General features: G+C 41.2%; 1 protein-coding gene across 1 annotated transcript in view; it reads right to left on the bottom strand.

The window, feature by feature from the left end:
- scyl2 (SCY1 like pseudokinase 2) overlaps positions 1 to 13,018 on the bottom strand; it is a 57,008-nt gene that overhangs the window by 16,159 nt on the left and 27,831 nt on the right. Inside the window, exons 6-11 of the mRNA XM_060839596.1 lie at positions 11,027 to 11,248; positions 9,918 to 10,034; positions 8,277 to 8,402; positions 6,191 to 6,367; positions 5,403 to 5,525; positions 3,596 to 3,709 (exon numbers count right to left, since the gene is read on the bottom strand). Coding sequence (XP_060695579.1) covers positions 3,596 to 3,709; positions 5,403 to 5,525; positions 6,191 to 6,367; positions 8,277 to 8,402; positions 9,918 to 10,034; positions 11,027 to 11,248 — 879 coding nt within the window. The remainder of the gene's footprint in view (positions 1 to 3,595; positions 3,710 to 5,402; positions 5,526 to 6,190; positions 6,368 to 8,276; positions 8,403 to 9,917; positions 10,035 to 11,026; positions 11,249 to 13,018) is intronic.

The following is a 13,018-nucleotide window of genomic DNA, read 5'->3' as shown; positions in this document are numbered from 1 at the left end:
CTCACAGATGAATGTCCAGTAGAAAAAGTTCAACTATTACTGCTGCCTCATTAAAAAAACTTCACCAAATTCATCCAAGCTTACCCTCCAGTGAGCAGCTGAGTTGATGAATCCAAATTAGTCCCATCTTCAAGCTCAAGTGATCTGTACTTAATTTGATTAAATTAGATTCCCTACAGTGTGGAAACAGGCCCTTCGACCCAACTACCCCACACTGATCCTCCAAACAGTAACCCACCCAGACCTATTTCCCTCTGACTAATGCACCTAACACTATGGGCAATTTAGCGTGGCCAATTCACCTAAAATGCACAACTTTGAACTGTGGGAGGAAACCGGAGCACCCGGAGGAAACACACGCAGACACATGGAGAATGTGCAAACGCCACATAGACAATCATCCAAGGCTGGAAGCGAACCTGGGACCCTTGTGCTGTGAGGCAGCAGTGCTGACCACTGAGCCACCGTGCCACCCCAAATTGTGGTCTTGGTTGGTGTGTGTGATATAGTAGAATGTAAGGACTGCAGATGCTGAAGATCACAGTCATAAGTGTTGATAGTGGCTGGTTGACATTTGCAATTAACACTAGTTTAATTCATGGAAGGGTGGGGACGGTTTAAGAAAAAGTAGAGTTATAGAGGTCTACAGCACAGAAAATTGTACCAGAGATATTTAAGAGATGTAGACAGTCAAGGCTCTGATTCCTGTGCTAAGATAGTGTATGTTCACGCATATAACACACCAGTGCCGGAGAGTGTGGTGCTGGAAAAGCACAGCAGGTCAGGCAGCATCTGAACAGCAGGGGAGTTAGCATTTTGGACTGATGCCCGAAACGGCGATTCTCCTGCTCCTCAGATGCTGCCTGACCTGCTGTGCTTTTCTAGCATCACTTTCTTGACTGTGATCTTCAGCATCTGCAGTCCTCACATTCTCCTATATCACACACACCAACCAAGACCACAGTTTGGCAGAGCAGAGCAGAGGTACCTTTGCAGTTGAATAGTCTGTCAATGGTAATTGCCAGATGATGGCCACATGGAACGACCAACGAACTATCACTTGCTCCCACAAAGAAAGGAGTAAAGGCATATTAAGAAATTGACGATTAGCCTGAAATATCGTTTCTGTCTTGTAGCCTTTAATCAGGCAATTTCACAGCAGCACTTGTTAAACAAAGCAGACTGTAGATTGCAAGCTTCTGAAAAATGATGAATCATGTTTTTCATCATAATCTAAGAATCAGCAAAATTACCTAAACTACAGCATGTTGTATTTATAAAGGAATCATCAAGGTTTCTAAATGTTGATGAATCCCAACTGAATTATCGTCAAACAAGATTGTAACAAATTACAAAAGCTACAAACAGCTACTGGGCCAGAAAATAATTTTGATTAATTTGAGGGTAGAGGTCTCGGTTTCATGTCTCACTCCATAACAAAAAACATCAAGGCCAAGAATGAAGTGAAAAACCAAGGAAATACTGAACCATCGGTAGTGCTGAATGAAATGTTAAAACCAAAGCCTTTCTGGTAGCATACGTGGATGTTAAAGATATCCTGGCACTATTTTTGAAGAGCAAGGGATTTCCTTATCCTGATCAACGTTTGTTACTCAACCAAACTCACCTTTCAACAAAAAACTGATCACCACCACCAGGGTGATGTTTAAGCTTACAATGCAGCACATGGTTATTGCATTTCCTACAATACATCAGTGATTACATTCCAAAAATATTTATTAGGGTGCAAAGCATTTTAGGATAGCCTAAAATTATGACAGATGCTATGTAAATGTGTAGCAACCACATACCTTTTGGGAACGAAAACTAGAAAAACGAAACTTTTAGATAATGTCTGGGTGCAGAGAGCTTACTATGTGACTTGAAGGTCAGAAGAGGAACAGTGTTCTGCTCACTTATTGTTACAAATGGTCCGGAGACCTTTGGAAAAGCAGAGCGGTTTAGAGGGGGGAGGTGGTGCCATAGTGGTAATGTCACTGGACTAATAATACAGAGAGCCAGGCTAATGTTCTGATGACACAAGTTTCATTCACACCATGATGGAAACTGAATTCACTCAACTAAAACTGGAATTTAAAAAAAGCTACCCTGATGGTGACCATGATCGATTATCATAAAAACCCTTCACAAATATCCTTTAACAAAGAAAGACTGCTGTCTTTACCTAAAATAAGACAAGAACGGCAGGTGAAAAATGTGTTGCTGGAAAAACGCAGGAGGTCAGGCAGCATCCAAGAAGCAGGAGAATCTATGTTTTGGGCATAAGCCCTTCTTCAGGAATCCTGAAGAAGGGCTTATGCCCGAAATGTCGATTCTCCTGCTCCTTGGATGCTGCCTGACCTGCTGCGCTTTTCCAGCAACACATTTTTCAGCTCTGATCTCCAGCATTTGTAGTCCTCACTTTCTCCAAGAACTGCAGGTGCTTGAGATCTGAAACTAAAACAGAAATTGCTGGCAAAACTCAGCAGGTCTGGCAGCACCTGCGGGGAGAAAGCAAAGTTAATGTTTCGAGTTCGGTGAAACTTCATCAGAACTTCTGCCAAAACTGCTGAATTTCGTCATCAATTTGTATTTTTGTTGCTGTCTTTACCTGTTCTGGCACACATGAACCCAGACCCACATCAATTAGCTTGACTCTTAACTGCTCTCCGAGCAATGAGGAATAGGCAATAAATGCTGGTCTAGCCACGGATGCCGACATCTCTCAAAATTTGGATGGATTTGTCACTTTTGCTCGACAAACAGTGGAATTAATCTTTGAACTGATCATTTCTGTTTTACCACAGACTGATGGTGCAGTTGAAAAGAGACTCCCATTAACCCTCTCTGCAGCTCTCTCTGTCAGAACAGAAAATATGCTTACAGTCATGGAGGGATTCGTAAAAAAATTGCTCTCTTGCCCCCATTCTGAGTAAAACACACTCATCGAATATTCTGAGAACTGAACTGTGAACTCAATCCAAGATCTGAGTCTAAGTAACTAAGTAACTTGAACCAAAGATTGTCCATTGCCCTGTGATTGACGGCAATGTGATCTCACTGGCACAGACCAACGGAACTGTGAGCAAGTCAGCTCACTGCATCCTTGTGGTCTGGACTTTTAATACACAAGACTTTTTTGCCTATTGTTATTTCCATCTATATTTCTCTGCAGAGCTACATCTCTCATCCTGTCTTATCTGTCTGTGAACGTGAGAGACTTTGGGTCGAAAGGAATATAGTTTAAATTTGACAGTTTTAGTGAATAAATTGTTGTGCTGCTGGTTAAAGATTATGTCAGCTCATAATAAATATGTTTTTGTATTTATTGACGAAATCTGGTGGGAGTATATTGGTTTGCCTTAGGTAACAGTAAAAATAAAGCAACTTAACCACTTGGGTGATTGAACTGGACATTCCCATGTGGGACAAGGACATTTGGGTGGAATAATGGGACTTCATTACCTCAGTGTACACCTTCTGTCAGAGTAATAACAAATGCAGGGTTTTTTTCAAATTAATAGGAGTAACCTGCTAGGTTTATCAAGTTGTTTTCTCTGAATGATAATGATTGCAGGAATACAGGTCCACTTACTGCAAGGGAAGAGGTCTGTAAACTAGCACTCTTAATACGTGGTATTAAAGCATTCTTCATGGATGGATAATCTATCAAGTTCGCAAATGTGGGAATTATGTTGAGACAAAGTTCCTAAAAGACAAAGAAAATAACTGAGCACATATTCACAATCATCACAACAATCACTATTTCTTTTTAACGGTTGATTAGAGTTAAGTATAAAAACAGTTTATCCTAATGAGCCCAAATACATTTAATTAAATGAAGCAATCCTGAATTCTTAAGTATGTCTAAGCCTCAGACTCTTACTTAAGCAGAACCTGGGCATTCAAGTGTTGTGTATCCTTCTACTACACCCCTGCCTGGGAGAGATATGAAACAGCATCCACATTTGCCTTCTCGGGTACATTTCAAAAGTTCCAGAGTTGCTACTCACAGAGGATGGAGGGACTACTTAGGATTTCCTGGTCAATATATACCCCTCAATTAACAATACTGAAAACAAATTACTGGGCGATCATCACATGGGAGATCAAAGTTGACTGCTAAATTTCCATACATTACAGAAGTGACAATGTGTCAAAAGTACTTTACTGGTTCTGAAGCATTTTAGAATATTCTGATAGAATGCAAAGTGTTATAAAAAAGGTAATTTTTACTGTACTTTATAGTACCGAGGTACAGCAGAACATTGTCAAAACTTCTGGACTCAGCTTTTTTGCAACAGAGAAAATTCTATATTCAAGCCACCGATGAAGTAAAGCCACTTATTTTCCTAAGCTCCCTTGACTCTTCATTGCAAATTTCTCACATCTTCTTAAATATCATTGGCCACTGAAAATGAATTTTCCCAAAGTATGCCACAAGAGTTCCTCTCAGAGGCCCATGAGTAATGAACCTGGAGAACAGCTGGCCAGATTGTGGAATGAAAATCAGTTCATTCAATGCCGTCAAGCCAACCTGTTAGTGGACTGCAAAGCACCCACCTCATACAAAAGGAAGGCACTGCATATTGTTAACAAGGACCAGAGTGACTTTCTGGATTACTTAAAGGAAATGAAGAGGAAGGTCCCAAATTTTGGATTGAGTACTTTATCTGGCCTCTTCCAGGAAACACCACAGCTGCTTGTGGAAAGGCAGGTCAGAGTCATGGAGATATTAATGCTCACGTATCAGAAACTGAGTAGCACAGAATGAAAGAACAAGTGGGACTTTTTTTAATCTACCTGGAGAAAGTGATGTCATAGGTTCACACAATCTTGAAGATCCCTATGATTTAAACCACTGAGGTCCATTTAAAAAATGCCTCAAATCTTCAAGTTTTTCATCAAAACTGTAAGCTCTCATTCCTGGCAAGTTACACCTATGTTGTATTTATCCAGTGCTTTTACATATTTGCTGAGCTGTCGCTTAATACACATTAGATCCTTGTGTTTTTTAAACATTCTACTCATTTAAACAAGTAATCAACAGACTTTAGACCGGGTATACCGTGTGGACTTACTGCAAATTAAAAGTGTAGATTAAAATAGTACTTTGAGTTCAGTTTATTAGAAATTCAGAGCTGAAAAGGATCATGGAAGCATGTTTGACACCAACCTTGACAAGACAATCCAAGATATAACTGAAAAAGCAGCTTCAGAAGGCTCCAACAGAGGAACTGCGTAATTAGCTTTAAATGCAAGCACTGGCATGATTAAAGGGATTTACAATTCAAGATTTAAAAAAAAAGATATTATTTATGCACATTACATGGCAATTGCTGCAGCATACAACTTGGTGCCAGGATGCCCCAGATCACTCCATGTCCTTCAAAAAACCATACCTGAATCTGAATTGATGGTGCTTCTAAGGCCCTGTATATCATGGGTAAAACTGTGTTCTTGATATCTTCTGGTGGAGTTTTAGTCAATAGCAAATCCATCTTTTGCAAGAAGATCAGCAAAACCTATACCAACCATGAAAATATGTTAAGAAAAAAAAAACAATGTCAAGTGATTTGCTTTCTGCTTCAACAAATGTAGCAAAGTGCAAGAAAATAAAGAAAAGCAGAAATCTTGTTTAAAATGCAACAGCCAACAGTGCCCCCTGCTTTTAAAAAAATTATATACTTCATGATGTACATCAAACTCACCATGTTGCTAGCCTGAAGCATGAAAAGCAAAAGGATAATTTACTAACTTGGAACTTGCAACACATAGGAAAGAGCATCACAAAAGTTTTTAAACAAGCATTAACACATACTATAGAAAAATAATTCTTAACAGCTGAAATTTCACAGACCAAAATATTGCAAAGTCTTCATAAAAAGCAATATCACAATCAACATGCAGTTGCAAAATCACAGGGTAATTAGGTCTCAGAGGGATGAATGTGAAGCCAACTTAATCCAAGATCAGTCAACAGCATAAACTGAACAGGTATCATGCACAAAACCAAATGAAGCCCCTCTAAGCACACCCATCGATCACTGAGTCAGAAAGACTGTGGGGACAACTGGTCACAATTACTCGATTATTCAGCTTGCAGATGTTGCTGAACTGATCAAGTACATGACAGAAAATACTCCTGTTACTGAAGGGTTTGTGGTTTCCCGGTCGTGACTTCTGATACCTGAATGGGTTCCTGGAGCCGGAAAACAGGAACGAGGTCAGGGAGAATCAGTTTGACATACTCTTCTTTGGTACACTCTTCAACAATAAGAAGGACGTTGGGTAGGACAAAAGGAACCATATCCGGATTCACAAATTCCGAAGTCAAGCTTGGCAAAATGCGTTGTATTACAACTCGCTGGAACCAAGGAGTAGGAAGATGATTAGTATATTTGACACTGCATTTGAATGCAGAAAAACTCACTGGATCAATGGGACAGATTGATAAATATGTCCCTAACACAAATTCTGGTTAGTCTTATTACAAAGAACCAAATTAACTGGTCACTAACAGACAGTTGAACTTTTGTAGAGATGAGGGAGTGGAACCAGAGTTGAGAATGCTGACAATTTCCCACAATTGGTGTACGTGTTGGTCTTTGACAATGGTTCTGCCTTTAAGCCTCTTTGAGGGTACAAGAGGAATGGCAATTACTCACTCATGGCTGACGGAGATCTGAAATTAGCCAAGGATACTTAGACAGCACTTTCCATCTAGAAGCAGAAGGTTGGCAGATACATGGGAAGACCACCATTTGGAAGTTCCCCACCAAGCCACTCACCATCCTGACTTGGAAATATATCATTGTTCCTTCAGCGATGCTCAGTCAAAATCCTGGCATTGCCTCCCTAAGGGTACTGTGGGTCTACTGACAGTTCAAGACCTACAATGGTTTAAGAAGGCAGCTCACCCCCCTCTTCTCAAGGGCAGATTGGGATGGGCAATAAATGCTGGCCCAGTCAGTGAAGCCAAGTTCCATGGGTGAATTTTTTTAAAAAATGAGAAGAACAGGTGACAAGTATACAGCCCCTGACACGACCCAACATTAGTAAACCTGGGCTCCGGGTCAGCCTCAGAAACCAACAAAAGCTGGGTCCTGTTGTGAAAGAACTGACTGACTCAGAGGAAGAGAATAGGATTAACATCAAGGTCCTTCAAAAACTTTCACAGATGCCTCCACCCACGAGTTAGGGTGGCCTGTCATTCTGCAACCTACATTACAGCGCCCAACCCTAGCACTGGGACTGCTGGTCGCTTGATGTTTAGATGTCTCCTATTGGTCCTCCAATCTAGCTGCTGTCCTTAATGGGAAGGAATTCCTGGAGACAGCTCCAGTGCCGGCATTTACAGGTTCCAAAACTGCAATTCACACAGATGGTGGGACCGGAAACAGGAAACAAAGGTCCAACCACTATCTCTGTGGGCACCGGCTTTAAATATTCAAGTTCTAAGGATCACTTACCAAAATCATAAGATAACACATCACTAATAATGTAGTTTCCTTAATCTAGCATGAGTGGTGTCCCAGCCTTTTAACTTTGCATATCACTGCTCTCATCCAGCAGGATCGGGTACGGGATGCTTGAGACCAAATGGATCCAGAGAACAGATGACGGTTATACGTTATTAAGGGATAATCAGCAAACAAGGTTTGCTGGACTAAATGGCCTACTTCTACTCCTACATTTTATTGCCTTAGGATTTTATAATCCCAGTTTCTCTAGCCTCTCTTCATCTTATGTCCCTCATCTCTGGTATAATTCTTGTATATCTCTTGTGCACCTTGTCTGAGGTCTTTACATGCCTAGAGTGACACAACAGTCCAGCTGATTTCCAAAGGTTTACTTATTTGTTTTGGTGCCCTATGCCTCTATTTACAAAGCCCAGGATCCTGTTGTTTTCTTTGTTAGCATGATCAATCTGTCCTGTTAATATTTAAATATCTGACATTGTCAAGCTGTCATCAACATGCCTCTGTCTTGAGTTCCTCTCGTTTGTTTTCTCATTTGCCCTGACATTTTTTTTCTATGCTCTCCTGATAAACAGCCTTTCGATTCAACCTTGCACCCCCCTCAGAAATCTGCACGTTCTAAGTTTATTCAAATTCCAAATGTCTTTTGGTTTTAAAACATTTTTATTTGTGAATGAACATCAGATATGAATAGTGGAGTATGTTTCAATGTGCAGTCACACCCCCATGATTCTCAGCCTCCTGTTTTGAATGTGCATTTCAATGACAACCATATTAAGTGTGTGCCAAACATACCTTTGGAAGTTGTGCCAAGATTTTTGGCAGACCTTTGTAAAACTGCGATTTTTGGAGGTTGTCTCGTTGAAAGAGTGAATCAAAATACTGAAGTGTCATGGCACCGACATCATCAAAAAATGGGATCTGGAAAAAAGAAAGATAATTAATCAGAGAAGGAATTACGTACAACTTTCCAAGACTGAGGGTTCAGTACCAAGGTCACACTGCACTGTTCGAGGATCAGTGAAGGGACGTGTGCCATGTAGCGGGGTACAAAATTATTTTTTCAAGGGTTCCTTCATCATTCTCATTAACTCCTTTATTATTAGATGACAGTCAAATAGTAACATTATCTTCATTCTCTGTGTCGATGTACTATGCATTTGAACACTCAGAAGCAGAATTATAAGTATTCATCAACATTGTTAATAATTATCAATTAATCATTAAATGTAAAGCCCAAAGCACATGAGGAAAGCAGTGATTCCCTTGATGGAGTATTTACATTAATATAACACAACAGCAATAAATGAGCAACTTTTTTTTTTCAAAGGAACTGACACACTTTTACCTCAAAGAAAACCATCATTCTAAACACATCTTCAAATTTGGGCAGGTTGCAGCTAATGTATTACCATCACAAATCCATAAAGCTGCAAGATTTGAACTAGTCACTTCCTCCCCATTATATCCCTTATTATAACTGTCCTCTCTTCTTTGCAGACGACCTCTCTGGCTCCCATGCAGCCTCATTCTCTGCCTCCTACTAAGCTTCCTCCTGTCTCTCATATCCCAAAGCCGTTCACTCTCTTCCACACACCCCCACAGTTCATAGCCATTTCCTCAAACCCACCTGACAGGTTCCTCTGCCTTCCCCACTACATTTGCAGCACTCCATGTAACCCCAGCATCTTGTGTCCTCCCCACTCTTGCCTTGCAACCGCTTGTGGCTCCCCCTCACCACCTTGTCGCCTTCCAATCTTCTCTCACCTACTTATTGACCCCACCATCTCCCCACATTCCCATTACTGTAACCCCATTTCCATTCAGCCCCCTTGGATGTACTCCCATCTCAGCCCCACCACCTTGCCCCTCACACCTGTCACCCTGAAGCACTCTTGCAACTTTGCCAGAGTCTCTCCCCCACACAGTCACCCTCCTTACCGTTTCCTGTGATTTAACTTACATGGATGACTCTTCTCCAATTGGACCTCCATGTGCATAAATTTTCCCCAAACCTGTGAGGATTTTCAGTGCACAAATTCACCCATGTATTTTGAATACTGGTGCGACATGCATCTAACAGAATGCATGGCTGTACTTCAAAGAACAAAATGAGTGTTCTTCCAAGCGCTCGGATTAATATTCATACTTCAACTAAACATCATCAAACCAAATACCTGCTCAATCATCCTGCTGCTGTTTGTGTGAGTGTGCTATCTATCTACGTGATTCTCAATCACTACGCTTTGAAAGCTAAGAATCCTCCAACCACTACACTGGGAAGAAATAGGCAAGTGATTGGTAACAAGTGAAAGAATGACAATTTAAAATCAAGTAGAGGGAGGAAGAGAGCTTCTTCAAGGAAGGCATCCTTGTAAGAGGATTCGCAGTAGGTTAAACCTAAATTTAAAATCAAGGGCTGCCTTTTTAGTTTACCTTGCTGAGCTGGTCAGCATCTGGTCTGACAGTGGGAGTTACATTCAGCAACAATTTCATATGCTCCCGAACCTCTTCAGGAATTTTTTGCAGTATATTGGGGCCTAAACGGGTGAGCTGTGAAAATAAAAAAGACGTCAATAAATTAAATCTCAAATCAAGCAACAAACGTACTTGCATAATACCATTAATAGAAAGAAACATCCCATTGGGTCTCACAAAGAGGTGAGAAAATGGGCACTAGGGGAAAGGAGAATTATGGTTCAAAAGCTTTAATGACAAATGTGGATGGGTTAATGGAGCATTCTTTGATCTCCAAATTCAGACTAGACCAGCTGGGAAGTAGAAATCTGGAACTCCCTTTACCAGATGACTGAGAAAGGAGGAGATGGAGATCAAATGTAATTTGAGACACAGATCGATAGATTGTAAAGGAATATGGAACAATGGTGAGCAAATGGATTTAGTGCATATCAGTTGTGATCTCATTGAATAGCTGAATAGGTTTAAAGTGCAGAGTGGCTACTTCTTGCTGTTTTGGAGGAGAATGGGTCAAGGACATATCGTTCTGGTGCTGTACAGGAAGAGTGGCAGCAGGAGGAGCACCCATTGTTAAAGACATTTGAATATTGATTGGGCACAATACAAGGACAATTCCAATGAACTTGTGGTGTAGAAGCGTGATTTGGTGTTGGATAGATGGAAGAGTATGAGGAAGGACAAAGCATTAACGCCACACTTGCAAAGAATGCCATTTGTCAATGATGAGGGACAGTTCAGTCGCATGACAGGTAAGAGAGTCAAAGCCTTGGGGTTGTGAAAAACATGCACATGGATTTCAAGGAGAAAGGGGAGGTTGGAGGTGATACGCATTTTCAAGAATGCTGTAATTTTTTTTAAGACTGCTATTTTGACCGGAGTCATGGGTGGAAGACACTAATTGAAATGCGGAACACAGTTACAAATATTAGCTAAGGAAGCAAGAGAAGATGATGATGTGAAACTAGAGGGGTGTTCGTGGTTAGGGTGAGAATGGCAGCTTCCTGAGAAGGAGGGTTTGTGGTTCACTAGGAGAACGGTGAAGGAAATGGGAAGTTTGCAGGAGTTACCTGATCTAGTTGTCTGCTGAAACTCTTGAAAATATCCTGCTTGTTGACCTCGAAGATAGGTTTGCCATTATTAAACACAGCAAACATGACAGCTCCTAATGAATACATATCACTGGCCAGATCACAACTCACTGATAAGATATATTCTGGAGCAACATATTCAGGGTTAGGGAGGCACAAAGGAGGAAGATTTGGGTCCCATTCCTTGCAACTAAATGTAAGCTGTAAAAAGCACAAGCAAAATATTGAATGATTCAATTAAATACAAGTAAAACATTTTCTTCAAAACAAAGTTATTTATTAAAACCCATTGTTTCTTTAAATCTAGCAGTGTCTCAACATGAAAATCACCCTTAGGTACAAATCTCTGAGCCCAGCCCTTCCTATCTCTGTAATCTGTGACAGCCCCACAAGCCGTTGAGAGTTTTTTTCCCCTTATTCTGGCGCACCCCCAATTTTCTTTGCCTCCTATTGGCAGTTGTACCCTTCTGTTGCCTGACCCCTAAACTCTGGAACTTCCTTCCTGAATGTCTTTACTTCACTTTCCTCCTCTAAGTCAACCTCCCAAAACACTCTCTTCAATTGAGCTCTGAAATCGTGTGAAGTACGTACAATCCATCAAACAGAGAACATGACCTGACAATTATTTTAGACCATAAGATCATAAAACAATTATTAAAAAACAAACAATCGGATCAGGAGGAGGCTCTTCAGCCCCTCAAGCCTGTTCTGCAATTCAATGGGATCGTAGCTGATCTGACATTCCTCATGTCCACTTTCTTGCCCTTTTCCCTGTAACTTTTGATTCACCAACTGGTTATACCACTTGATTCCAGAAGTTTCTTAGAATCCCTACAACATGGAAACAGGCCATTTGGCCCAACAAGCCATACTGACTCTCCGAAGAGCATCCCACCCACAATCCTCCCTGTAACCCTACATTCCCAGGCTAATCCACCTAGCCTGCACATCCCTGGATAGTATGAGCAACTTAGCATGGCCAATCCACCTAACCTACAGATCTTTGGGCTATGGGAGGAAACCGTAGCACCCAGAGGAAACCCACACAAAAGTTGGAGAGAATGTGCAAACTCCACGCAGTCACCAGAGGCTGGAATTGAAATTGGGTCCCAGGCACTATGAGGGAGCAGTATTAACTACTGAGCCACAATGCCGTCCGATCAGCGGTCTATTTATCTCAGCCTTAAATATATGCAAGGACTCTGTCCACACAGCTCTCTGTGGGAAGAAGTTCCAAAGACTCTCAATCCCGAGAGGAGAAATTTCTCCTCATTTCAGTCTTAAACTGGCAGACCTTCATTCGGAGATCATGACCTCCAGTCCTAGACTTCCCATGAGGGGAAGTATCCTCTCAGCATTGACACCGACAAGTCCCTTAAGAACCTTATTTTTTTTCAATAGATCACCTCTCTTCTTCTCAGCTGTTTTCATTGGGACACCCAACCAACCAATTCAGCTTTTGCCAAAAAGACGTTCCTCTTCACCAGGGATCATTTTAGTCAACTTTCTCTCAACTGTTTCTTTCTTTTAAAACAGGGCCAAAACTGCTTGCAGTACTGTCCTTATTGTTTTGTTGCTTTCCAAGCAATGGTGATAGCTTTGTCTCGTTTCTCTCATCACTTAAAAGTACTCTCGCTTCCAATTACGGGGAGAACAGAAAAATTAAATGCAGCATTACACTGCAGAACACTGAACACCTCAATGGCAATAAAGAGTCCGGAGAGCTATGTAAAGTACTGAGTGCCAATTTGATAATCCAGTTTCATACTGCTCATCTGATTTATGCTATTTAAGCAAGGGACCATTTTCCCACAGCAGGAAATGCAACAAGACAGGACAGTTCTTGCAGCATGAGATCAAAGACATTTACAGCTCAGAAGCAGCCGTTTGGATCATCTTGACACTGCCAATTCCTGCGACAGCAATCAGAGGCACAGTTGCACAACATGGCAAGAGACCCTTCAGTCCAAC

This window comes from Hemiscyllium ocellatum, chromosome 19, assembly GCF_020745735.1.
Source record: "Hemiscyllium ocellatum isolate sHemOce1 chromosome 19, sHemOce1.pat.X.cur, whole genome shotgun sequence".
NCBI classification, from domain to species: domain Eukaryota; kingdom Metazoa; phylum Chordata; class Chondrichthyes; order Orectolobiformes; family Hemiscylliidae; genus Hemiscyllium; species Hemiscyllium ocellatum.
The sequence above is the reverse complement of the archived record's forward strand: the minus strand, read 5'-3'. Positions and strand labels throughout refer to the sequence as shown.